This window comes from Neolamprologus brichardi, unplaced genomic scaffold, assembly GCF_056152115.1.
Source record: "Neolamprologus brichardi isolate AB-2024 unplaced genomic scaffold, ASM5615211v1 NODE_ptg000031l+_length_7269946_cov_1, whole genome shotgun sequence".
NCBI classification, from domain to species: Eukaryota; Metazoa; Chordata; class Actinopteri; order Cichliformes; family Cichlidae; genus Neolamprologus; species Neolamprologus brichardi.
The window spans coordinates 5,870,702-5,894,360 of NW_028270136.1; the positions used below are offsets into that span (position 1 = coordinate 5,870,702).

Consider the following 23,659-nt stretch of genomic DNA (forward strand, 5'->3'; position numbering starts at 1 on the left):
AACGAAGAACATTAAAACATTACTGTTGGCCACATGTCTGCAAAGTCATGTGACGTTTGTACTAACTTGGCTTTAAAGCCTTTACTTTAAAATATACGCCATTCAATAGCTGAGCTTAATCTTACAGAGAATGATCAAAGCTCATGTAGAAACAAACAAATGAACAAAAGATTTTCTCCTTCATTTCTGTCACACAAAGCTTTATGAAACGTTTCCAGCTGTTAGTATCATGGTTGCTAGGCAACCTGGGCAGCGCGACGGAGGCTAGACCGTCCCATTTCACAAGCCTCGCACTTCCGGCCTTAGCGGTCTTTGAGTACGCGGCCCTTGTGGACCGTCAAGGCTGCAGACCCTGAATTGGGATACAGCCAGAGTCATCTTTTGGTGTGAATGTTCCGGTGAAAGCCGATGCCCCATGTGTGATTATTCCTCCGTCTAGATAATAAGTATCCTCAATATTCATGCAGATTCTGCTGGAAGACCCGTCTCTGCTAACACTTTTCTTCGCTCAAAATAAATTTCTCCTGAAAATGCAAGACTTGCACCTGCAAACTTTTTTTTACGTGCGCTCAGAATAGTGGCACAAAAATAACGCCATAGAAAAACGACACATCCGGGGATTCTGAGCGTACTCGGGCGGCGACTGATGACGTTGACTGATCGGGATTGGGCTGTGGGTTTGTTACAGTTGTCGGCTTTTCTAATTTCGACGAAACACCAGCTGACGTGAGCTGGTGGTAAATTGTTTTTGTTTAGGTGTTTTTGTTGTTGTGTTTTTCTTAGTTTAGTTAATCAGAAAAAGGTTGATGTAACTTCAGAGGAAGAAGAGTTTGTTCAGGAAGTTTCGCATTCATTAAACTTCTCTTCAAACCATGGCGTGCGCGGTGATGTCAGGTAAGCTTGCCTTACCGGCAGATTACTTCTTGTGTCATTGTTGCTTTTTACTTCGCCTGCAGTGTAACTACGGAGAACACGTTTGTGGCTGAGCTGTTTTGTTTTTGCTCTTCCACAGATGAGAGAATCGGGGAAGCCCTGATCAAAGAGTGAGTTCCGTTCTTTCATCGTTGCTCTTTCACAGTCGCTTTGCTTTTTAACCACCTACCACAAAGTGGTCAGTAATGTTTTACAATAAATCTTTTTTGGATCCTTAAGTTGTTGAAGCGCAGTAAAAAATGATTACGACTTTTGGGTTACACTGCTGTTCTTAGTAACTAAGGAAAATTATGTCTTTCATCATTAAAACTATTGGCTATAGAATTATTCAGTCATTAGATATTTTTAAAACATATTTATTCCTAACACATAATAATACGTTTTAACCCTGTTCAAGTCGTTATGTGAATTAAGTTTCATTTTCATCTTACAGGAACTGCAATCATCTTTTCACCGTAAACTGCACCAGTCATAAAAAACTGTGTGTCATAGAATTATTGGCCTTTTTCTACAGGCTAAATATAGATGTCTAATCTCTTAACATATGTAATATAATTTTTAGTATGTGTTGATGCACGCTCAATCATCCAGGTACGTAAATCCCAAAAGGTTGATTCTGTTCATCTGGACGTTTTCAGTGGGACAAATGTTTCTCATCCAGGTGACTTCTTCAGTCTGCAGGTTTCCCGGTCCAGATGAACAGAATCAAACTTTTGGGATCATTTGTAGTAATTGTACAGTACTTCATATTCCATCCTGACACATATACGATCCTGGAATCAGTTATTTATTGTTTAGAAAATCCTTTGGAATAGCTTTAAAAACACTCTTTGTGTGAACTAACACCAGGGTTTGACTACACAACGAATTTATGTTGATGAGGCTGACATGCCAACTGCAGCCTCCCTGGTGTTTGGACATTTTCCTGCATTAGATACATTTGGGAACATTGATCCTATGCCGTTTTCCTGCATCTGAGTGCTAATCCTAAAAAGCCTTTGCTCCAGGGCTGTTTCTTATATCAAACGCATGTTGATCTTCATTCATGCTCCTGTCTTTAATCTGAATGGCCTCGCTGTTTCATGAAACACTTTCACACCTATATTGGTTTATATATAATCAGAATGTTGGTTCTTACTGACAACTGGCTGCATCTTTGTATATGAATTAGCACACTGTCAGTAGATCACCCCGTGATTGTGACTTCACAGTAATTTTCCTCACTTAGTAAATCTGTCTAATAGCATAAACAAAATTAAGTACATGTTATTTTCTAATATTTACCTGCTTTGCAGTTCCTGTAACTACAGTAAAATTCTTTCCACCATCACTTATCCTAGCTGAATATTTAAGTAAAAATGAATTTGTTAATCCTGTAGAGGGCAGTACAGCATTAGTAATGAACACTGATTATGCAAAACCTTAAAGTAAACCTTCAATTATAAAAGGTCACTACTCACAAGACTTAGAGCCCATGTCCATTCAGTGTCGGCCCTTTTCTAGCTACCTTGTGAGGGCATCCATATTGCTGCTGGGGACTTTAATAAGGCATGTGTGAAATCTGTACTCTTCAAATTCCACCAACATGTGTCCCACTAGTGGGACAGATCTGCGAATGCCATCATAGCAACCTTCACAGAGCACTGAGCCATCTGTAGAACAGGAAGAGCTACGTCTTTGTGGACTACAGCTCAGCATTGAACATTATAATCACAGACATCCTTACCATCAAACTACCTTCAGACTCCCCTTGCTACCTGCTCCTCGATCAATATCCCCTTTTAGTAGCTACTCCAGCGGTCCCCAACCCCCGGGGCACGGACCGGTACTACTCCATGAGTTGGTACCGGGCCGCGAGAGTTGAGGCTCGGGTGTGAAATTTATGGTTTTCAGGGGTTTTATCATTAACTTGGTTTCCCTGGGTCTTTTCCCGTGTTGTAGTTGTGTCTTATTTTGAAAGAAATATGTACGCGTTACCATAGCGACCAGAGAGCATTAAGGGGCAGAGAGGAGGATGTTACTCTCAGTGTCTTTGGCGCACTTCAGGAGGAAGCTGCTAAAAAAATGTACACAATTACACAGTGAATTAGTTTATTATGATATTTACAAAGTACCACAGTTTTTGTCTTGGTCGTATCATTTTATTTTGTTGTATTTATCTGCCACACCTTAAAGGCCGGTCCATGAAGATATTGTCTGACATTAAACCGTCCGTGGAGCAAAAAATGTTGGGGCCCGCTGATGTACTCGGATCAACTGGTTTTCCATTACAGAAGAGCACTGTAATGTGCGTGGCTGTCGTCATAGCAATACGTCAATAACATGCGACACAAGCGCTACAACAAAGGTGGATTTCAAGGCAAGAATATATCTGCTGCTTGGTCTGTGGCATTCATCAGACTCGGGGATCACGGTGTTGTTTTTCAGCCATTTCTCTCATTTCCAGGTTTCAAAAATGGCGGTTTTGATTTTCGTGAACGAGACGCATTGACTGATGACTTTTTTAGTACCTGCTCACCCGGGAACCAGGTACTAAAAAAGTACTTGATACGAAGTCAAATATGCTGATGACACCACCGTGGTAGCGCTCATTTCGGATGAAGATGAGATGCCGTACAGTAGCTGTGCAATTAGCGATGCAGTCACTGTATTTTATCCAATGAAATAATCTCTTTTCCCAAACAGTTTACAACATCACAGGTACATGCCATTATACCACAGCTAACCACATCAGCTGATTTGTGTTGTTGCTTTGTGTTCATACCTAAATACTAAGAGAAAGATCACATGTGTCCTCATTAGGAGAGTGATTTGTGCTGGTGATGTAAACCTACGGGCCTGCAGGTTTATGTTGTTCATCTTTAATTATGAGACAGTGTGCTTCAGAGTAACATGAAAACAATGTAACAAGTAGTATAATGCATTTCTTTCTCATGGGTGTAACTTACTGCTTTCCTTTAAGTTCTCTGTAAGATAAGTGAAGTGTAATAATTTTTTTAGTAATGATGCTAACACTGAAGACAACAAAGAGGGGAAATGCGTCTGACGTGAACAAACATTTGACCAGTCTTTGGCATTCTGCTTAGAGGATACAAATGTAATCTTTACTAAAATTGATCACAGTATTTCTAGTAAGGCCGATTATGGACATCGTGGGGGGGGGTTGATATTTAGTGGGCTCGGGGAGGCATGGGTCAGAGGAGTGTTCCTAGTTTCCATATCACAGGCCTAAAACCAGCAGGCCTGAAAAACACTCCCCTGTGTCCCACCTGCAGACAGCGTTTACTTTACCATCTGCCTTTGGTGACTTTTTGGCAGCAGCTGTGACATTCAGCAGTGCCCTCATCGTTTTGACACACAAAACAAAAACAATAACTACACAAGACAGCACAACCCACTAACTACACTCTAAACACACTAAATGCCACAAATCTCTCTCGTCTCAAAACTCGCTATGGATATCGCTCGCTTGCTCTCCCTCGCCACCATCACTTAGAAACTTTCTCCTCTTCCTAAACAACCAAATGTCACAAGTTGCCATATTATTATTTTTTGATTGGTTAACATGGTACATTTTTCCACCAATAGGAAAGGGATGTCACCTGTTTTTGTTTTGTTGTGCTTGCGAGCGTTGTCCTTAGAAAATGCACTTTAACCGTTTCTTTCCACAGTAAATGTGTAATGTAAAGTGTCAAACACCTTAATGATTCTGAGTGGGAACACTGTTTAGCTAATATTAGTCTAAGAAGCCATGTTAAGCTCAGAGTTAGGGTCACGGGTACCTGCTACCTAATCGTGTGTTCTCTAACAGAGTCATAGAGGAAGAGCTGAAGGATGTGCCCTCAGAGGATGTCCCGCCTCTCACTCCACTGACTGTGGAGGTGAAGACTGAGCAGGAGGAGAAGCTGGTCAAGCAGCTGAGCAAAATGATACGTATCGTCGGTGACAGAGTGCAGCATGACCAAGAGTTTCAAGAGTGAGTTTTTCATCCTCATGTTAGGAGATGCTTTAGTACAATAATACTGTAGATTATTGGATGAATGCAACAGATTAATGTTGGCTCAATAAGCATTTACAGCGTAGTAGAGATAAGTAGACGCTAGGGGTGCAACGATACTCGTATCGATATTGAACCGTTCGATACAGTGCTTTCGGTTCGGTATGCATATGTATCGAACAATACAACATTTTTAATTTATTTTATCAACTTTCCTTCTGACGGTGCTGTCTGTGTTGAGCGCTCAGTGGATCTGCGCTCGACAGTGCAGCCTAGGCGGAGTAGTCGAACACAGATTCACTGAGCGTAGGGCAAGCTAGCGAGACAGAAGCTAGGCTAGTTGCAACATGGCAAATTGAACCTCCCCCACCCTCATTCAGATCTGGCGTTTGGAACTATTTTGGTTTTCATGTGACGTATGACCCTGAAGGTAAGCGCGTCATGGACTAAAGTAAAACAGTATGTTGGATGTGCCACACAATGCTCAACTGGTGGGAACTAGTGTGTTAGCGCAGTTAGCTCGTTAATGTGTTGACGTCTTCCAGCCCCACTCATGAGGCGATCCGCGGTAGCTCGTTAACAGAGATTTGCCGTGTTGTGATGTTAACGTCATTTCAGATTAACGCTGACAGCACTAGTGGGAACACAGCCAATATGACTGCACATTTACTCTGACATCATCCTAGTGCAAAGACAAGTGGAAGCAGACAAAAACAACAAGCACGCATGCTACAAACTTTACCCGAGTCATTTAGACAGCCGTTAGCACATGATTCTCCTTATGGGGACCTGATATGTTTAATATGCTGCTGAGAATATAGCCCAGAAGAAGCGTATAGTATAGCTTTTATTTTGGAAAGAGACATTTCTCCATAATAAACTCTCTTTTCCAAAGATGAGTGATTCCTCAATCAGATACAGGGCTCGCAAAATCGCTAGCCCGACGTCCTGGGGCTTTTTTCCAGTCGGGCTACCAAAATCTATCTCTGCCCTGCCCGTCGGGCTATCGTAGGAAGGAAAAATATATGTCAATGCTTTTGCATTCTTTCGGAAATGTAGCTGGGTAATTATGTCATTGGCATCTGTGAGCCACTGTCAATATGTGACATACTGAAATCGCGTTTGAATTTGCGCTTGTTTTTTGCTTTCACTTTGCAATCGCGTGAACTGTGTATAGAGAGCGACAGCACTGATTGGTGAGTGATGATAATTTGCGCACCAATTCCTCTGACATCGTCTTATCAATCGTTAGCTTACTATGCAAACATGACAAGTGAAATCTCCCGCAGCTTAAACATGTGAGAGGTTGATCGCGCAGAGAATCGCTGAGCGTTATGTGAGTGCGTGTGTAAAAGCAGCAGGATATATATTTTAGTTCTGCTGAGCCAAATAAGACAGGTCAGGGTGAAGAAGTGACAGCCAGAGAAAAGCTTACCACAAAACGGAAAAGTTATGACAAATCAGACTATAAGGCAAAAAGAAAGTGCAGCTTTATGGTTTCATGGACAAAAGAATTTCTGTGGCTGCAATATGACGAGCTAAATAACCAGGTCTACACATAAGTGGTCCGCAGGTGCGCATTCGCTGTCAAAATAAAAACGCGCACAAGATAAGAAGTTGCAACGCCTGTTTGCGTACATAAGATTTTCTGGAGGAGGACAGACATTTGTTTAGAACTCTTAAAGATGTCGAAGAAGCTCCTTTAAGCAATTACTGTGATGTTCCTCCACCTCCAAAGAAATGTCAGGAGTCCGAACCACAAAAGAAGCGCGTATTCTCGGAAAAGTGGTTGCAGGAGGTGAGCTGGCTTCAAACAAATGATGAACGCACAGAGAGGTGGTGCAGAATGTGCCGTGGAAATTTAATAAATGACAAATTAATAAAAAGGCATGAACATTTTTTTTGTATCGAAAAAATATCGAACCGTGACACCAAAGTATCGAACCGAACCGAACCGTGAATTTTGTGTATTGTTGCACCCCTAGTAGACGCCCTGCTGATGGAAGTTGTGGTGTACAGACAAGTGTTTCATGTCTCTGTCATAAAAACGTCTGTCAGTCAGAATCCAATTTTAAGGGCTTTTCAAAAACAGGTTGCTTAAATTGTGGCTGTTCTCTTATGCTGCTCTGTTGCAGTGTGATAGATGGTGTGGCTTCTGGCTCTGGCTCCAAGTCAGAGAACTTCAGACGAGTGGCAGACAAAGTGTTTGAGGACGGCATCACCTGGGAGAGAATCGCTGTGCTCATCTATGTAGCCGGCAGGCTTGCTGTCAAGGTGAGTTGGTTTCAGTTTCCAGGACATCTGAGAATCTAAAGCAGTCGTTATTGTTTTAGTGATTTCATTGTTATTTTATCATCATTAGTAGGGATGGGAACTGAGAACCAGCTTTCTACAAAAGCAGTTCCTGGTAGTTCAGGTCCTTTGAATTGTTATTCAGCTTGCCTTTCAATTCTGCTTATGAGTTCTACAGTCAGCTGATTTCAGTTTGTGTGCCAGAGGAGCAAAACAGTATAGTAGTCTACAGTAGGTCTGCAATAATCGTGATCGATGATGTCGACTATAAAAATGTGAATTTTATTGTCAACACATCATAGACTACCACGTAAATGTATTTTTGTAACTGCAGTACACTACAGGAAGCTATTGGGGGAGTAGCGCTTATATTGTCTGCCAAGAAGAAGCCACGATCTGATGTCCTCGTGTCGGTGTTGTTCCCACATCATCTTAATAAATGTTCCAGGTTCAACTTTGCAAGTGACCAATCACATTGTTGTGACGTCATACTTTTGCGACTTCGGAAAAAAACGTCTTAAAAAACAAATGGTAAGCATTATACATATTGTCCTGGCAAAATTCAAATTTCATAAATGAATGAATCGCTTGGCTTGCAAAAGTATGACGTCACCACAATGTGATTGGTCACTTGCAGTGTTGAACCTGGAACAACATTTATTATGATGATGTGGGAACGACGCCAGCACGACGATATCAGATCATCATCACGAACAGCAAAACAGGAGGACAGAAGAAAATGGAAACTGAGATTTAAAAATGTGAAAGCATTTCACAGAAAATAAAGTTAAATGCAGAATGTCCAAAGCACTGCCCCCTGGAGGTGAGGCGGGAACTTTACAGTTAGTCCGTCACATTGATTCTTTGTTTATGTTAATATCTGTATAATAATGTTTATGTTAGCGTGCCTGCTCTTAAATTGGCGGTAACTATAATTAAATTGCATAGTCACAAACGAGGAGAGAGGAGGGCAAGCAAAGAGAACCCAGAGAGTTATTTAAAACTTCCAACATGACAAGAAACTCATTTCTATTCAATTTTATTTATATAGCGCCAGATCACAACAAAAGTCGCCTCAAGGCGCTTCATAGATACAGAGAAAAACCCAACAATCATATGAACCCCTATGAGCAGCACTTTGGCGACAGTGGGAAGGAAAAACTCCCTTTTAACAGGAAGAAACCTCCAGCAGAACCAGGCTCAGGGAGGGGCGGGGCCATCTGCTGTGATTGGTTGGGAAGAGAGAAGGAAGACAGGATAAAGACATGCTGTGGAAGAGAGACAGAGGTTAATAACAGATATGATTCAATACAGAGAGGTCTGTTAACACATAGTGAGTGAGAAAGGTGACTGGAAAGGAAAAACTCAATGCATCATGGGAATCCTCCAGCAGCCTACGTCTATTGCAGCATAACTAAGGGAGGATTCAGGGTCACCTGGTCCAGCCCTAACTATATGCTTTAGCAAAAAGGAAAGTTTGAAGCCTAATCTTGAAAACTGAAGGCTCTGCCTCCCATTCTACTTTTAAATACTCTAGGAACAACAAGTAGGCCTGCAGTGTGAGAGCGAAGTGCTCTAATAGGGTGATATGGTACTACAAGGTCATTAAGATAAGATGGGGCCTGATTATTTAAGAGCTTGTATGTGAGGAGCAGCTTTTTGAGAGGCGTGTTAGACTGCAACTCTGCTTCCTGGTCCCAACTCTGGATAGTCATATTTTAGGGGGTTTAATAAATTTGTCCATATTTCTAGAAATGAGAGCTGCTCCATCCAAAGTGGGATGGATGCCGTCTCTCCTAACAAGACCAGGTTTCCTCCAGAAGGTTTGCCAATTATCTATGAAGCCCACATCATTTCTGGGACACCACTCAGACAGCCAGCAATTTAAGGAGAACATGCGGCTAAACATGTCACTCCTGGTCTGATTGGGGAGGGGACCAGAGAAAACTACAGAGTCCGACATTGTTTTGTCAAAGTTGCACACCGATTCAATATTGATTTTAGTGACCTCCGATTGGCGTAACCGGGTGTCATTACTGCCGACGTGAATTTCTTAGAATTAAAGTTGACCTCATGCACCTGTGAATGATTTAGCTTAAATTAAGTTGTACCACAACTATTGCCTGCAAAATATCCCAAATTTGTGGAGATATAGGTCTCAGTGAGACACAAAATCAGTGAAAGAGTGTGTTGTATGATACTGAGAACTGATAAATGACATTTCAGAAAAAGAGCTCTAAAATGTTCCAAATGAACAGTGTGTCTATGGTCCCACGTATCCAGTGTGACACACCACTCTCACCCATGTTTCTTACCTTCTTTTGGGAGACTGCTGCAGTACCATAACTTCACCTGTGTGTTCATCCATCAGATGGTCGAGGCTCACCTCCCTCAGTCGGTGAGAGAGGTCCTTACCTGGGCAGTGAACTTTTTCAAAAACAATCTGCTGGGCTGGATTCAGGAACACGGAGGTTGGGTACGTTATACACCATCTTTACTGTCTTTTTCCCTGAGACCCCATGTTTGAGATTATACACAGGTGTAGATAAAGTACTGCATATTCGTTTTCGTTTCTTATTTGTTTCTATACAGCGGGTTGTTGCATTGAGAGACCCCGTTGATGCCAGCATGAAAATTTGGAGTTGCCAGCTTATGTTTGTGTGTATTTACAGTGACTTACAAAAGTATTCGGCCCTTGAACTTTCCCACATTTTGTCACATTACAGCCACAAACATGAATCAATTTTATTGGAATTCCACGTGAAAGACCAACACAAAGTGGTGAACACGTGAGAAGTGGAACGAAAATCAGACATGATTCAAATATTTGTTACAAATAAATAACTGCAAAGTGGGGTGTGCGTAACTATTCAGCCCCCTTTGGTCTGAGTGCAGTCAGTTGCACATAGACGTTGCCTGATGAGTGCTAATGACTAAATAGAGTGCACCTGTGTGTAATCTAATGTCAGTACAAATACAGCTGCTCTGTGACGGCCTCAGAGGTTGTCTAAGACAACATTGGGAGCAACAACACCATGAAGTCCAAAGAACACAGCAGACAGGTCAGGGATAAAGTTATTGAGAAATTTAAAGCAGGCTTAGGCTACACAAAGATTTCCCAAGCCTTGAACATCCCGCGGAGCACTGTTCAAGCCATCATTCAGAAATGGAAGGAGTATGGCACAACTGTAAACCTACCAAGACAAGGCCGTCCACCTAAACTCACAGGCCCAACAAGGAGAGCGCTGATCAGAAATGCAAGAGGCCCATGGTGACTCTGGACGAGCTGCAGAGATCTACAGCTCAGGTGGGGAATCTGTCCATAGGACAACTATTAGTGGTGCACTGCACAAAGTTGGCCTTTATGGAAGAGTGGCAAGAAGAAAGCCATTGTTAACAGAAACCACAAGAAGTCCCGTTTGCAGTTTGCCACAAGCCATGTGGGGGACACAGCAAACATGTGGGGGACACAGCAAACATGTGGGGGACACAGCAAACATGTGGGGGACACAGCAAACATGTGGGGGACACAGCAAACATGTGGGGGACGCAGCAAACATGTGGGGGACGCAGCAAACATGTGGGGGACACAGCAAACATGTGGGGGACACAGCAAACATGTGGAAGAAGCTGCTCTGGTCAGATGAGACCAAAATGCAAAACGCTATGTGTGGAAAACTAACACTGCACATCACTCTGAACACACCATCCCCACTGTCAGATATGGTGGTGGCAGCATCATGCTCTGGGGGGGCTTCTCTTCAGCAGGGACAGGAAGCTGGTCAGAGTTGATGGGAAGATGGATGGAGCCAAATACAGGACAGTCTTGGAAGAAAACCTCTTGGACTCTGCAAAAGACTTGAGACTGGGGCGGAGGTTCAGCTTCCAGCAGGACAACGACCCTGAACATGAAGCCAGGGCAACAATGGTTTAAAACAAAACATATCCATGTGTTAGAACGGCCCAGTCAAAGTCCAGATCTAAATCCAATCGAGAATCTGTGGCAAGATCTGAAAACTGCTGTTCACAAACGCTGCCCATCTAATCTGACTGAGCTGGAGCTGTTTCAAAGAAGAATGGGCAAAGATTTCAGTCTGTTGGGTACTGGATCCTGGAGTTATGGGTTGCATCCTTCTCCCCTATGCTCCTCCAGTATTGCTCTCTCTACTGATCTCCAGCCTGGGAGGGACTGCTGTTCTCGTATTGTTCCCCAGCCAATGAGAGCACACGTCGGACGCTTCAGTAATCACAACTGCTGTGGTGTAGATCAGCTGGTTGGTTTCAGTGATAGTCACATTACAGATTGTGTAAATTATTTACATTTATTTATTAATAGGTACCTTTAAAGACCCTCAATGGCACCTTGAGAACTTTGTGGACATATCGGTCACACTGAGACACACAAAGTAATTGAGTGTTTTGTATGACACTGAGAACTGATAAATAATATTTCAGAAAAAGATCAAAGATCACAAAGATCTTGTCTGACATGTTGTTTTTTCCTTTTCCAGCTGCTTCACCAGCTCCTTGTTGCTGCTTCCAAGCTGAAAAGCACACAAATCTGAGTCAGGTCCATAAAACCAGTTATACTCAGCCATAAGTGGTGATGTCACCATTGTTATCAGTTACTAATGTTCACAGTTTAAAGCCCAAACGCAGCCTCTGTCTGTATTCCATTATAAAGTTGGACAAAAAACATTCCCATAATGCATAGCATTGATGATGTCACAATCCCCATCTGCATAGCGGCTGCTGCACTGCATTATGGGACTTGTATGAATGGTGTGGCTTTGGCATGCTTTCTCTCTGTATAGTTCATACATTAATAATTCACGTATGAATTTCAGTCACAGGTTGGATACAGATCTATTCGGCGTGGGCACCTTGACATGTCTGATCTAAAGGAGATTTTTCAGTCTAATTTTTTGTGGTCATATATACAGTATTTTATTTTGTTGTTGTATTTATGTATTTTACTTTTAAGTATGTTTATAAGTTACACAGATCTTGAACAGTAAACCATTAGTGACTGATGTTGCACAAATGGAAGCAATGACTATGTATGTGTATGTCCACAGATCAACAGCTTCTCAGAGTTAGCAGCTGCATCCATCCAGAGGGTGTCGTCAATGAGCTCTCACAGCTACGGCCTCATCATAATCTTCCTCGCTGGCATGTTTATAGGAAGCTTCATCACCTGGAGGCTGTCCAGACAGTCCTGAGTCTGACACACACACAAAAAACATTCATGTTCGGGACCGGAGTCTCTAGTCTGTTTTTGAACACACTGGTATAACGTCTCTAAACCACTCAGCTCTTCTTTTCAATCTTCTCTTATCTATGCAAACACAACTGAAAATCCAAAACCAGCAGTGTTGTGGGGGAAAAGTGTTTATTGTGTAACGATGCAGGGTCTTCTGAACCAAATGACCTGGTCAGACATCCTGTTTCTAGTCAGAGGAGAAAAAAAGTGAAAACCTTTTTAAGCATTTTCAGGTTCCAGCTGCTGCCTGTTGAATTTGACTTTTGGCAATATAGTGTACGTGAGAAATGATGATGGTATTTAAAGCACTTTGAGTGCGCTGGGAGAGTAGAAAAGCGCTACATGACAGTCAGACCATTCACCATTTATATGTGAGAGATGGAGACAGAGAGAAAGTGTTGCACCGCCTCCATCTGGGGTCTTGCCTGATATTGTAGATGCAGCCTTTAAGGACCATGTGCTTAGAGCCATGATTAGTGCCTCTGTGCTGTCCTTCAGTCCAGCTTGGTCCAGCCACTAGTAGGATTTCTTGATATCAGCCACTTCTTTCCCTGCCATGCAGGGCCTATCTCTTTCTCAGGTTTCATACATCAGTTGTAGTACTCATGAATCTTTGCTGTTTCATCGTGGATAGTGGTTCTGACACTCACTAGTCCTTGGCCTGCTTCCACTTACCGTACAGTTTCAGGGTGCAGACTTGGGGTGAAACCCTCCATGCATGGTAGGAACCTCCTTGCCTTGATGTCAGAGGCATCACCTCCGTTAGCCTGCTTATTATCCCAGCAGTGTACCTGACGATCGGCAGGGTGTAGATGTTGATCTTGGTCTTCCCATTCAGCCAACTCCTCAGGACGTGCCTTACTCTCTGCAGGTATTTGGTAGTTGCAGCATTCCTACCGGCCTCTTCATGATTCCCATTTGTGTGGGATTCCCAGGTACTGTTCTCATTGTCTGCAGTGTTGCCTTCTGGTAGTTCGATTTCCTCAGTTCTGACTTGCTTCCCTCTCTTTGTTACCGTCAGACTATGTTTCTCCAGTCCGAGTGACATTCTGTTGTCATTACTGTAAATCCTAGTGACATGGATCAGTGAATCACTCATATGTACTTCTTATATACTGCTTTTTTACTCTTCTTGAGCAGTCAAAGCACTTCTTGTTACTTCACATATTCACCCATTCACATTCATTCATACAATCATTTTTTTTTCTACGTAAGGGCTTTCTATCCAACACTCATACACATTTATACTCAGATGAATGCACTAGGCGTTCGTGTCTTGCACAAGGATATGCATATATGTTGAATAGGGGTGAAACAATACACAAAATTCACGGTTCGATATTTTTTCGATACAAAAAAATGTTCATGCTTTTTTAATTTGTCATTTATTAAAATTATAAATATATATTTACGTACAGTTTAAGTACAGTTTTTAAATGTAATGTTGCTGAAACAACAAAGTAATAAAAAAATAAATCTATCTGATCGAGAAATCACTCATCTTTGGAAAAGAGAGTTTATTACAGAGAAATGTCTCTTTCCAAAATAAAAGCTCTACTATACGCTTCTTCAGGGCTATATTCTCAGCAGCATATTAAACATATCAGGTCCCCATAAGGAGAATCATGTGCTAACGGCTGTCTAAATGACTCGGGTAAAGTTTGTAGCATGCGTGCTTGTTGTTTTTGTCTGCTTCCACTTGTCTTTGCACTAGCATGATGTCGGAGTAAATGTGCAGTCATATTTGTTGTGTTCCCACTAGTGCTGTCAGCGTTAATCTGAAATGACGTTAACGCCACAACACGGCAAATCTCCGTGCGTGGGGCTGGATGGCGTCAACACGTTAACGAGCTAACTACGCTAACACACTAGTTCCCACCCATGTAATTGAGCATTGCGTGGTACATCCAACATACTGTTTTACTTTTTTCCATGACTCGCTTACCTTCAGGGTCATACATCACATGAAAACCAAAATAGTTCCAGACGCCAGATCTGAATGAGGGTGGGGGAGGTTCAATTTGCCATGTTGCAAGGAGAGCTTAACTTCTGTCTCGCTAGCTTGCCCTGCGCTCAGTGAATCTGTGTTCGACTACTCCGCCTAGGCTGCACTGTCGAGCGCAGATCCACTGAGCGCTCAACACAGACAGCATCGTCAGAAGGAAAGTTGATAAAATAAATAAAAAATTTTATATTGTTCGAGACATATGCGTACCGAACCGAAAGCACTGTATCGAACGGTTCAATATCGATACGAGTATCGTTGCACCCCTAATGTTGAACCATCAAACTTCCAGTTAGTAGTTGACCTGTTCTGTCTCTCACAGCCCCAGTGTTGTGTTCGGTTTTTCTGCACTGTCACTATCAGACAGAGTGGAGTCATACTTTTCAATGTGCTGCTTTATTCTGTCATTAGTTCCATGTCCTTCCTTTTTATTACTGTTTGTACATATTTTGTATGTCACAGACAAAAAGCCAGTGTTTTTCTTTTTCTGTACTGCTTTTAATGACAAAAAAACCATAAATAAAGCCCCGATAAACGACACCGCTGTGTATCTATCTCTTCAAGTCTGAGTATAACGATAAATGACAGAGTTGAGCCTTGTTTGTGATGCCTGCCACAAGCTGAGCCGAACTCCAATTCTCCTGTTTCCCTAAGGATTGTGAAGGTTAACACTAAGTCTTCATTGTTTTTTCAGAGAAAGGGAAATTTTGTCCAAATCTTTTCAGAGAAATGTACTTCTGAATGTGGACTCAAAAACTGTTGAACAACAGTATAACGTTTTACAATTGCTAGAATTTTTTTGTACATTGAACTTCTTCAATGTCAAATTTTACCCATATCTTCCTTGAACTGACCCCAGTGTGGGTCAGATCAAGGAAAATGGTGATTTTAGGAAATCCTAAAACTGTGAAATGATGTTTCTCACTCCAACTTTGCCCAGCTTCACAGAGAGATGGGGACCAGCTGGTCTTTAAAGGATCGTGGGGAATCTTCAAAGATTATAATACTAAAGCAGCATAAGCAGGAATATGTATGGGGTGCATAAGAGATCATACTGAGGTCAGAGGATCACAGACATTAAATCTGATCAGAATCAGAATCGCGTTTAGTGACCATGTATATGCGCAGACACATACAAGGAATTTAGTTCCAGTAGATGGTGACTCTCAAGCACAACAATGTAAATCACAACAATATGTAAATGACACAATACACACATATGTACGCGTATATATATATATTTACACACATACATATGCACACATACATACACAAAGGCGTATATGCCAACCACAAATAACCAATCTAAAGCTTATATACATAAAATACAGGATTACAGAAATGAAATGAGTACCACAGAATGTACACAAGGTGAAGTTGCAGTCTGGCAGTGGGAGCAGTGTGACAGTTCAACTGTTTAGAGGGGAGATGGCGAGGGGAAAGAAACTTCCTGTGTCGGGTGGTCCTGGTCTGCAGGCTTCTGTACCGTCTGCGAGAGGGCAGCAGGTCAGAGAGTCTGTGTCCAGGGTGTGAGGGGTCTGTGATGATTTTCCCTGCCCATTTCCTAGTTGCTGAGAGGTGCAGGTCCTGGATGGAGGGCAGGGGGGCGCCAATGATCTTTTCTGCTGCCAGTACAGCCCACTGCAGTCTGCTCCTGTCCTGTTTAGTGGCTGCACCATACCAGACTGGGATGGAGGAGCACAGGACAGACTCAATGACTGCAGTGTAGAACTGGATCAGCAGCTCCTGTGGAAGACTGTACTTCCCCAGTTGTCTCAGGAAGTATGAGGCAGCATGTTGGGACATCTGTGTGGAGTTTGCATGTTTGACTCAGTACTCTGGGGTCAAAAAGGGTCAGCACCTCTAAATCGGAGGCTCTGGTCCTCAGCCAGAAGAGAGTAGAGTGTCTATTGTGGGTCAGGGATGGTTTGCTACTCGTCTGGCAATTTTAGCAAGCACAGTCATGATATGCCAAGAGGAGCACTGTAGACTCTCTGTGGGCTCTACTTGTTAATCTTTTCATTTTATTTATTTATTTATTTTCAACTTGGGTGAAGGCCAAGTTGACGAAATCAGGAGACGAAAGCAGAGGAGTGGAAAAACAAAAGAGAGAAAAGAATGGAGTGGGGGGAAGGGGGGTCAAAGTAATAATTAATGAACAAGAGAAAACCACAGAAGAATAAATACAGTAAAATAAGCCATGAGAAGAAGCAAATACAATATAGTGTGACAACATGAACCAAAAAACTAATGGTTCTCAAACTGAACTCAGATTAAAAGCCATGGTAAAAAGTTAAAAGATGGGATTTAAAAGACTGTTTAGACTCTGAAGTAGGAATATAAAGTGTATCATTGCCCCTTTTGGGTTATATTTGTTGGAGAGTTTGTTTAAATAGCTGGGCGTCATACTATTTGTAACCCAGTGAGTTTACACAACTCAGTAACGCACTACAACATTGTTATTGTTAATTGTGATTCATCATTACTCTGTTAATCACTGAGTTGATCAAAAGTAAATCAATAATAAAAGATAAATACTATAAATATAAGAATAAAACCCAAAGAGTATATTTAACACCCCTACTGGTTAGGAAGGAACAAGCCCCGCCTTCCCCTGCTCTGTACCGTCACGTGCTCAGACACAGAGAGAGACGGAGGTGCATGAGACCATCGCTGATTTTCACCGCCAAGCTTTTTGCTGGAAAATAACTATTAACTTGATAAATTGAGCAAATATCCATACTGGAGATCTGCATGGACCTTGGAGAAACGGACCTGATTTGTTGTGAACATTTTGGACCTTGAAACCATCGCGGTGAGTCAGAAGCTGTTAAGCTAACCTTGAAGCTAAAAAGCTAACAAGAAGTTAACGGGGAATATAATGGCCCAATTTCAATGTTGTAGATCTGCACGGGAGCGGATGAAGTGGACAAGATCCTCTCTGAGAGTTGAACATTAGAAGTGTGCTGGTGAGTTAAACTGGGACTGGGCGAATCAGGCTAATTGAAAAGCTAACTAGCCTGGTGCTTATAGCTGTAGCTGTAGCTGACCACGTTTTCACTGTGGGAGAACACACGGGGTTTCCCACGGAGTTCAGCCATTCTGAGCACTCAGCTTGTGTGCTGATGATATTCTAGTATTACTTGTTGAATATTAAATGCACTAAAATAAGATGATGGAATAAGTTAATTTTGATCTTAAAGGTCATGAATTTACTTTATTTTTGTTACATTTGATGCTCGAGCAGCACTGGATAGATGTCCGTGTGTATTCTTACTGTGCTGATACGTTACCACATACTGTAAAACTACAGCCTGTGGGTTTTTGTATATTCTTTTGGTAATTTTATTCTGTACATTGAGTGTAAATAATAAATTGCTTCATTGCTATGCAGTGTAAAGCAATGCTCCTGTAATTCAGTTAAAGGGCAATACTGTAAAAAAATGATCTACCATAGTTTATGGTTTATTTCTGATTTCTGATAGAAATGTGTACCTTGATGAATAATTGTGATTTAAAGATTGCATTCATGATTAAGATGCACTGTATAGACTATAGTTAGAAATTAGAATTAATGTTTTGTGCTTGTTTTGTTATAGCACTTGCATTATTTACACATATGGCCATGTATATCATTAGAGTGTGAACTGAATTAGTAATAGTCCTGTTGTTTACAGGCTAGGTTTTTTTATGGGATCGTGAGACCTGGATTTCTTCCTGACGAGGAAGATGGCGAGCCTTTCCCTTTGAACCGAACCACAGCCATTCCGAGTTGGCCTAGAAGGGCAGGTTGCTCTTCTCTCACGAACAATTGCAACAGTGCGGTAGGACGAAATCGCACCAATCACAGACTTTTGACCTATTGGATTTGACTTGACTGAACACTGACTATTAAGCCGGCAAGACTGACATATCTGAGCTCAGATAGGATTCTGATTGTTATTATTATTGCTGTCACTGTATTTTATTTTATGTTTTCATTTCTGTTCATGAAATGCTGTTAAATTGTTGCTAAATAGTTTAATACAATTCATAGCAACTTTACCTGTGGCTCCAGTCATTCTTCTCCACGCAACTCACTTATCCCTCCTACGAATCTAGCTATTGGCCCATTCTCTCCATCTTACTTTAACTTTCCCTACCCTATCCTGTACTTGGCTACAGAAAGTGGCGAGCCAGCCAGGAGGGTTTGCAGAGTTGTTAGTCCAACTAAAATTTAATAAAACATTTAAGAGTGCCTGGAGCTTCACAGTGACTTGTTTTTTTTCTACTGGTACTTTTACGTGTCCTAACAATGGAAGTTGTGAAAACAGAGAATGTTAAAGTTCAAAATGCTGTCTTGGTCAGTGGTTTAACTAACACAGACATTGATAAAGACATAATTGAGTTCTTAGAAGCTTTCGGTCCTGTCAGTAGGCAGATTAAGTTACCAACTGGTGGTCAGATTATTGTGGAGTTTCAACATGAGGCTACTGCTAAAGAACTAGAGAAAAGATATTTGCCTTATGACAGACCTTGCACTTTGAAACCAGAAGTTGTCTATCACATTCAAGACCTAGCCAGTGCGTATAGCATTGAAACCAGCGCATCAGCTACTGTAACTTACCTGTCACAGCTTAAAGATGTGGCAGCACGAAGCAACCGATCCTTTAAAGACCTTTTGATGGATGAACTAGCTAAAATTGGGGAGTCATTGGGAGGGGATGTCCACACAGTTGAGCCTTCCACTGAACAAGAGCCAGTGCCCCACAGTGATGAGGCCCTACCTTCTCCCTCTTTAACACCCAATAGCAACCATGTAAGTGCCTTGAGTACTCACCCACCGGCAGAAGCTGAGAAACAAACCCCTCAGATTCCCACTAACCTTCTAAGCACGCCTGAAGTGCAGCGGGTTATTGTAGAGCACATTGTTAAAAGCAGTGAAGTCGTTTCCCCACCAAACTCACAATACAGACTGAAACCTTTTTCAGGAAGAGTTCCACATCCTCCTTTCGAAACTGACTATGACACTTGGCGCAGCAGCGTAGAGTTTTGCTTGACTGATCCCTCGCTCACCAAAACTCAAGTTGTGCGAAAGATTGTTGAAAGTCTTTCACCCCCTGCAGCGGACCTGGTGAAAGCTCTTGGTCCAAAAGCAACCCCCAAAACTTACCTTGAACATCTTGATTCTGCCTATGCAACTGTAGAAGACGGTGACGAACTCTTTGCTCGCTTCTTAAACACCAATCAAAATGGAGGTGAAAAACCCTCACATTACCTGCAAAGGTTGCACACAGTGTTAAACCTAGTCATAAAAAGAGACGGAATTGCTTCTAGTGACATCAATAAACAGCTCCTAAGACAGTTTTGTAGAGGGTGTTGGGACAGCTCATTGATTGCAAACCTTCAACTTGAACAAAAGAAAGACGACCCACCTCATTTTGCAGAGCTACTCCTCCAACTACGCACCGAGGAGGACAAACAGGCAAGTAAAGCAACCCGCATGAAACAACATTTGGGGATCCAAAAGACTCGTGTTTATTCTAACGTGCAAACCACACGCTCTCAAGGTAGGAACGATTATGAGCATGAAATGGACAGCAATTCGTCTGACCTCCAGAAGCAAATTGCTGACCTCAGGTCTCAAATCGCACAGCTCAGAGCTGACAAAACAGAGAAAAGATTGCAGAAACTTCAAAAGGAAGCAAAAAGGAACACAAGTACCAAAACTCAGAACAAGCTGGAACAGATACCACAAATTGCTGCAGTGTCAACCAAACCCAAACCTGGATACTGTTTCAAGTGTGGAGAAGATGGTCATATCGCTTCCAGCTGTAGTAATGATCCCAACCCAGCATTAGTAGCAGCTAAAAGGAATGCCCTCAGACAAAAGCAGCGAGAATGGGAAAGATCCAGACCAGTTGATGAGTCCTTTAATTTAAACTAGAAGGAGCCCCTGTCGCGGGACAGATGGGTGCTAAATCTGAACCAAGTCCCACTAAGAAAAAGACAACAAAAGCCCAATGTGAAACAGCTAATGTTCACTCAGTGCCTAAACTTCCCAAAAGACTTGTGGGTAGAAAATGCACAGCCAGAGTTGTTATCAACGGCGTTGAATGTAGTTGCTTGCTTGACTCAGGCTCTCAAGTAACCACTATTGCCAAATCCTTCTATCAAGAACACTTACCTGATCATCCTATAAAACCAATCAGTGATCTCCTAGAGGTCGAAGGTGCGAATGGTCAGACAGTCCCTTACTTGGGATACATTGAGACGAGTATCATGTTCCCAAAAGATCTCGATCAGTCAGAGCTTGAACTATCTACTCTTGCCTTAGTTGTCCCTGACATTCGCTCAAACTCAGACACACCTCTACTAATTGGTACAAATACACTTGACCCCTTATATGAGCATCTTTGTGAGAGCACCTTACCTGACTTTAAGGTACTCCCTTATGGATACCAACAAGTGCTAAAGACATTAGCATCCAGAAAAAGACAAACTGACAGTGGCAAGATCGGCTTGGTAAAACTTCAAAGTAGAACCCAAGAAGTCCTTCCTGCAAATCAAAAGCTACTAGTGGAAGGTTTTATGCATGCTAGCCACGCTAAGCCTGAACAGTGTGCACTTATTGAACAGCCCACTACCGGCTCCCTACCTGGTGGTGTGTTTGTAGATTGTTGCCTTATATCTCTGCCAAAGCACGGACCTTATAAAGTTCCTGTGTTGCTGAGAAACGAGACTAACCATGACATTACACTGCCCACTAACTGTGTAATTGCTGAGTTAGTTGCCCCTGACTGTGTCATGCCATGTCCTGAGCCTGAGAAAGGTGACCAAAAGGTGTCTGCAACGTGTAACTCTCAGCAGCAGACTTCAACCTCAAGACCCCCTCTCAGTTTCGACTTTGGTGAATCACCACTATCTGAAGAGTGGAAAGAGAAGATAGCTGAAAAGCTAAACACCTTCTCTGATGTTTTCTCACACAATGATCTTGATTTTGGGCATGCCACACATATAAAACATCACATCAACTTAAAAGACGAAACCCCCTTCAAACAGAGATCTCGCCCGATTCATCCCCATGATTACGAGGCAGTTAAAAAGCACTTAAAAGCCCTCTTAGATGCAGGCATAATCAGAGAATCTGAATCTCCATTCTCATCACCGATAGTGGTGGTCCGCAAAAAGAATGGTGATGTGCGGTTATGCATTGATTTTAGGAAGCTTAACTTGCAGACCATCCGCGATGCCTATGCCCTGCCAAACTTAGAGGAGTCATTTTCTGCTCTTGCAGGATCTCAGTGGTTCTCTGTGATGGACCTTAAGTCAGGGTACTATCAAATCGAGATGTGTGAAGAAGATAAGCCAAAGACAGCCTTCGTGTGCCCCTTCGGCTTCTACGAATTTAATCGTATGCCCCAGGGAATAACAAATGCCCCAAGCACTTTCCAAAGGCTTATGGAAAAGTGTATGAAAGACATCAATCTGAAAGAAGTGTTAGTCTTTTTGGATGATTTGATAGTCTTTTCCAGTTCCCTTGAAGATCATGAGACCCGACTCATTCATGTTCTTGAGCGACTCAGAGAGTACGGGCTGAAACTCTCGCCCGACAAATGTCGTTTCTTCCAAACATCAGTCCGTTATCTAGGCCACATTGTATCTAGAGACGGCGTAAAGACTGACCCCGAAAAAACTGAAGCACTCAAGACCTGGCCGAGACCCCAAACCTTAAAAGAACTCCAATCGTTTCTTGGTTTTACCGGTTATTACCGGAGATTTGTCAAAGATTACTCAAAAATTGTCAAGCCCCTCACCTCCCTCACAGCTGGCTATCCTCCGAGACGAAAGCATTGTAAAAACTCACCCAGTGATCCAAAGTATCTTAACCCCAAAGAACCCTTTGGTGATCGTTGGGGACCAGAGTGCCAGAAATCGTTTCAAACTATTATTGAAAAACTCACCACCTCACCAGTCCTTGGGTATGCCGATGCAAAGCTACCTTACCTGGTACACACAGATGCCAGTACAACCGGACTTGGGGCAGCTCTTTATCAAGTGCAGAATGGAACCACACAGGTTATAGCCTATGCAAGTCGTGGTCTATCCCGTAGTGAAGCTAGATACCCCGCCCACAAGTTAGAATTTCTAGCTTTAAAGTGGGCCATAACTGACAAGTTTCATGACTATTTATATGGGAACACATTCACAGTCATCACCGACAATAACCCATTGACTTACCTTCTGACCACAGCAAAGCTTGATGCCACGAGTTATCGTTGGTTGGCTGCATTGTCCACCTATAACTTTGACATTAAGTACAGAGCTGGGAGACAAAATCTTGATGCAGATGGACTATCTAGGAAACCACATGACAAACCTGAAGACGATCCAGTTTTTATTGAGGAATGTCAACGCATTGACAAGTTCAGATCCCATCTCTTGTCCTCAGTCAAAGATGTCGAGCTCCAACTTCAATCTGATACTGTGATGGCAACCTGTCAAAGACATATGGCCTTGGACCAGACTGAACCCTCTTGTGCTCTAGTCCAGTCACTTGCCATGTCTGCAGTTGCCATTCCAGACATGTTTCAAGAAGAAGGCAGTGATAACAATCTCCTAGCCTTACCCAGATACACCCATACTGATCTTGTCAACCTGCAGAGAAAAGATCCAGCCATTAGTAAAGTCATCAAGCTGCTGGCAGCTGACTCACGTCCACCAGCCAATACTAAGTCTGAGTCTCACGATGTTCTCTTACTTTTAAGGGAGTGGAAACGTCTTGACCTCCAAAATGACTTACTGTACCGGAAACGCCAGTTGGGTCCAGAGACCTTGTTGCAGTTAGTCCTTCCTGATTCCTTACGCCCTACAGTTATGCTCAGTCTTCATGACAACATGGGGCATTTAGGGGTCGAACGCACACTGGAACTCATTCGGTCACGTTTCTACTGGCCAAAAATGGCAATTGATGTTGAAAAGAAAGTGAAAGCTTGCGAGAGATGTGTCCGTAGAAAAGCTCTGCCAGATAAGGCTGCTCCTCTGGTAAATATTAAAACGTCCAGGCCCATGGAGCTAGTCTGCATGGACTTCCTCTCAATAGAACCAGACAGTAAAAATACTAAAGATGTCCTAGTGATCACGGATCATTTTACAAAGTATGCTGTGTCCATTCCAACCAAAGACCAGA

At 42.4% G+C, this 23,659-nt stretch overlaps 2 protein-coding genes across 3 annotated transcripts; both read left to right on the top strand.

Annotated features, from left to right (window-relative positions):
- Window positions 1–646: 646 nt before the first annotated feature.
- LOC102785762 (apoptosis regulator BAX-like) lies at window positions 647–15,023 on the top strand. Its single transcript, XM_087837380.1, has 6 exons — window positions 647–894; window positions 1,013–1,043; window positions 4,745–4,909; window positions 7,066–7,204; window positions 9,594–9,698; window positions 12,301–15,023. Exons 1-6 carry the CDS (start codon window positions 873–875, stop codon window positions 12,442–12,444), a joined length of 606 nt encoding a protein of 201 aa, XP_087693506.1. The 5' UTR covers window positions 647–872; the 3' UTR covers window positions 12,445–15,023.
- A 1,915-nt stretch (window positions 15,024–16,938) lies between these two features.
- On the top strand, window positions 16,939–20,577 carry LOC148094737 (paraneoplastic antigen Ma3 homolog). Of its 2 annotated transcripts, XM_087837379.1 has the most exons (3): window positions 16,939–17,305; window positions 17,395–17,459; window positions 18,168–20,577. In XM_087837379.1, exon 3 carries the CDS (start codon window positions 18,785–18,787, stop codon window positions 20,414–20,416), a length of 1,632 nt encoding a protein of 543 aa, XP_087693505.1. In that variant the 5' UTR covers window positions 16,939–17,305; window positions 17,395–17,459; window positions 18,168–18,784; the 3' UTR covers window positions 20,417–20,577. The 2 variants fall into 2 exon arrangements, with proteins under 2 accessions (XP_087693505.1, XP_087693504.1); XM_087837378.1 differs by having other exon boundaries at window positions 16,939–17,459; window positions 18,153–20,577.
- The last annotated feature ends 3,082 nt before the right edge of the window (window positions 20,578–23,659 follow it).

Coding starts and splice junctions, on each gene's coding strand:
- LOC102785762 (XM_087837380.1), top strand. CDS start 873: ATGGCGTGCGCGGTGATGTCAG. Junction 1,044..4,744: donor GGGGAAGCCCTGATCAAAGA/GTGAGTTCCGTT, acceptor GTTCTCTAACAG/AGTCATAGAGGAAGAGCTGA. Junction 4,910..7,065: donor CATGACCAAGAGTTTCAAGA/GTGAGTTTTTCA, acceptor GCTCTGTTGCAG/TGTGATAGATGGTGTGGCTT.
- LOC148094737 (XM_087837378.1), top strand. CDS start 18,785: ATGGAAGTTGTGAAAACAGAGAATGTTAAAGTTCAAAATGCTGTCTTG.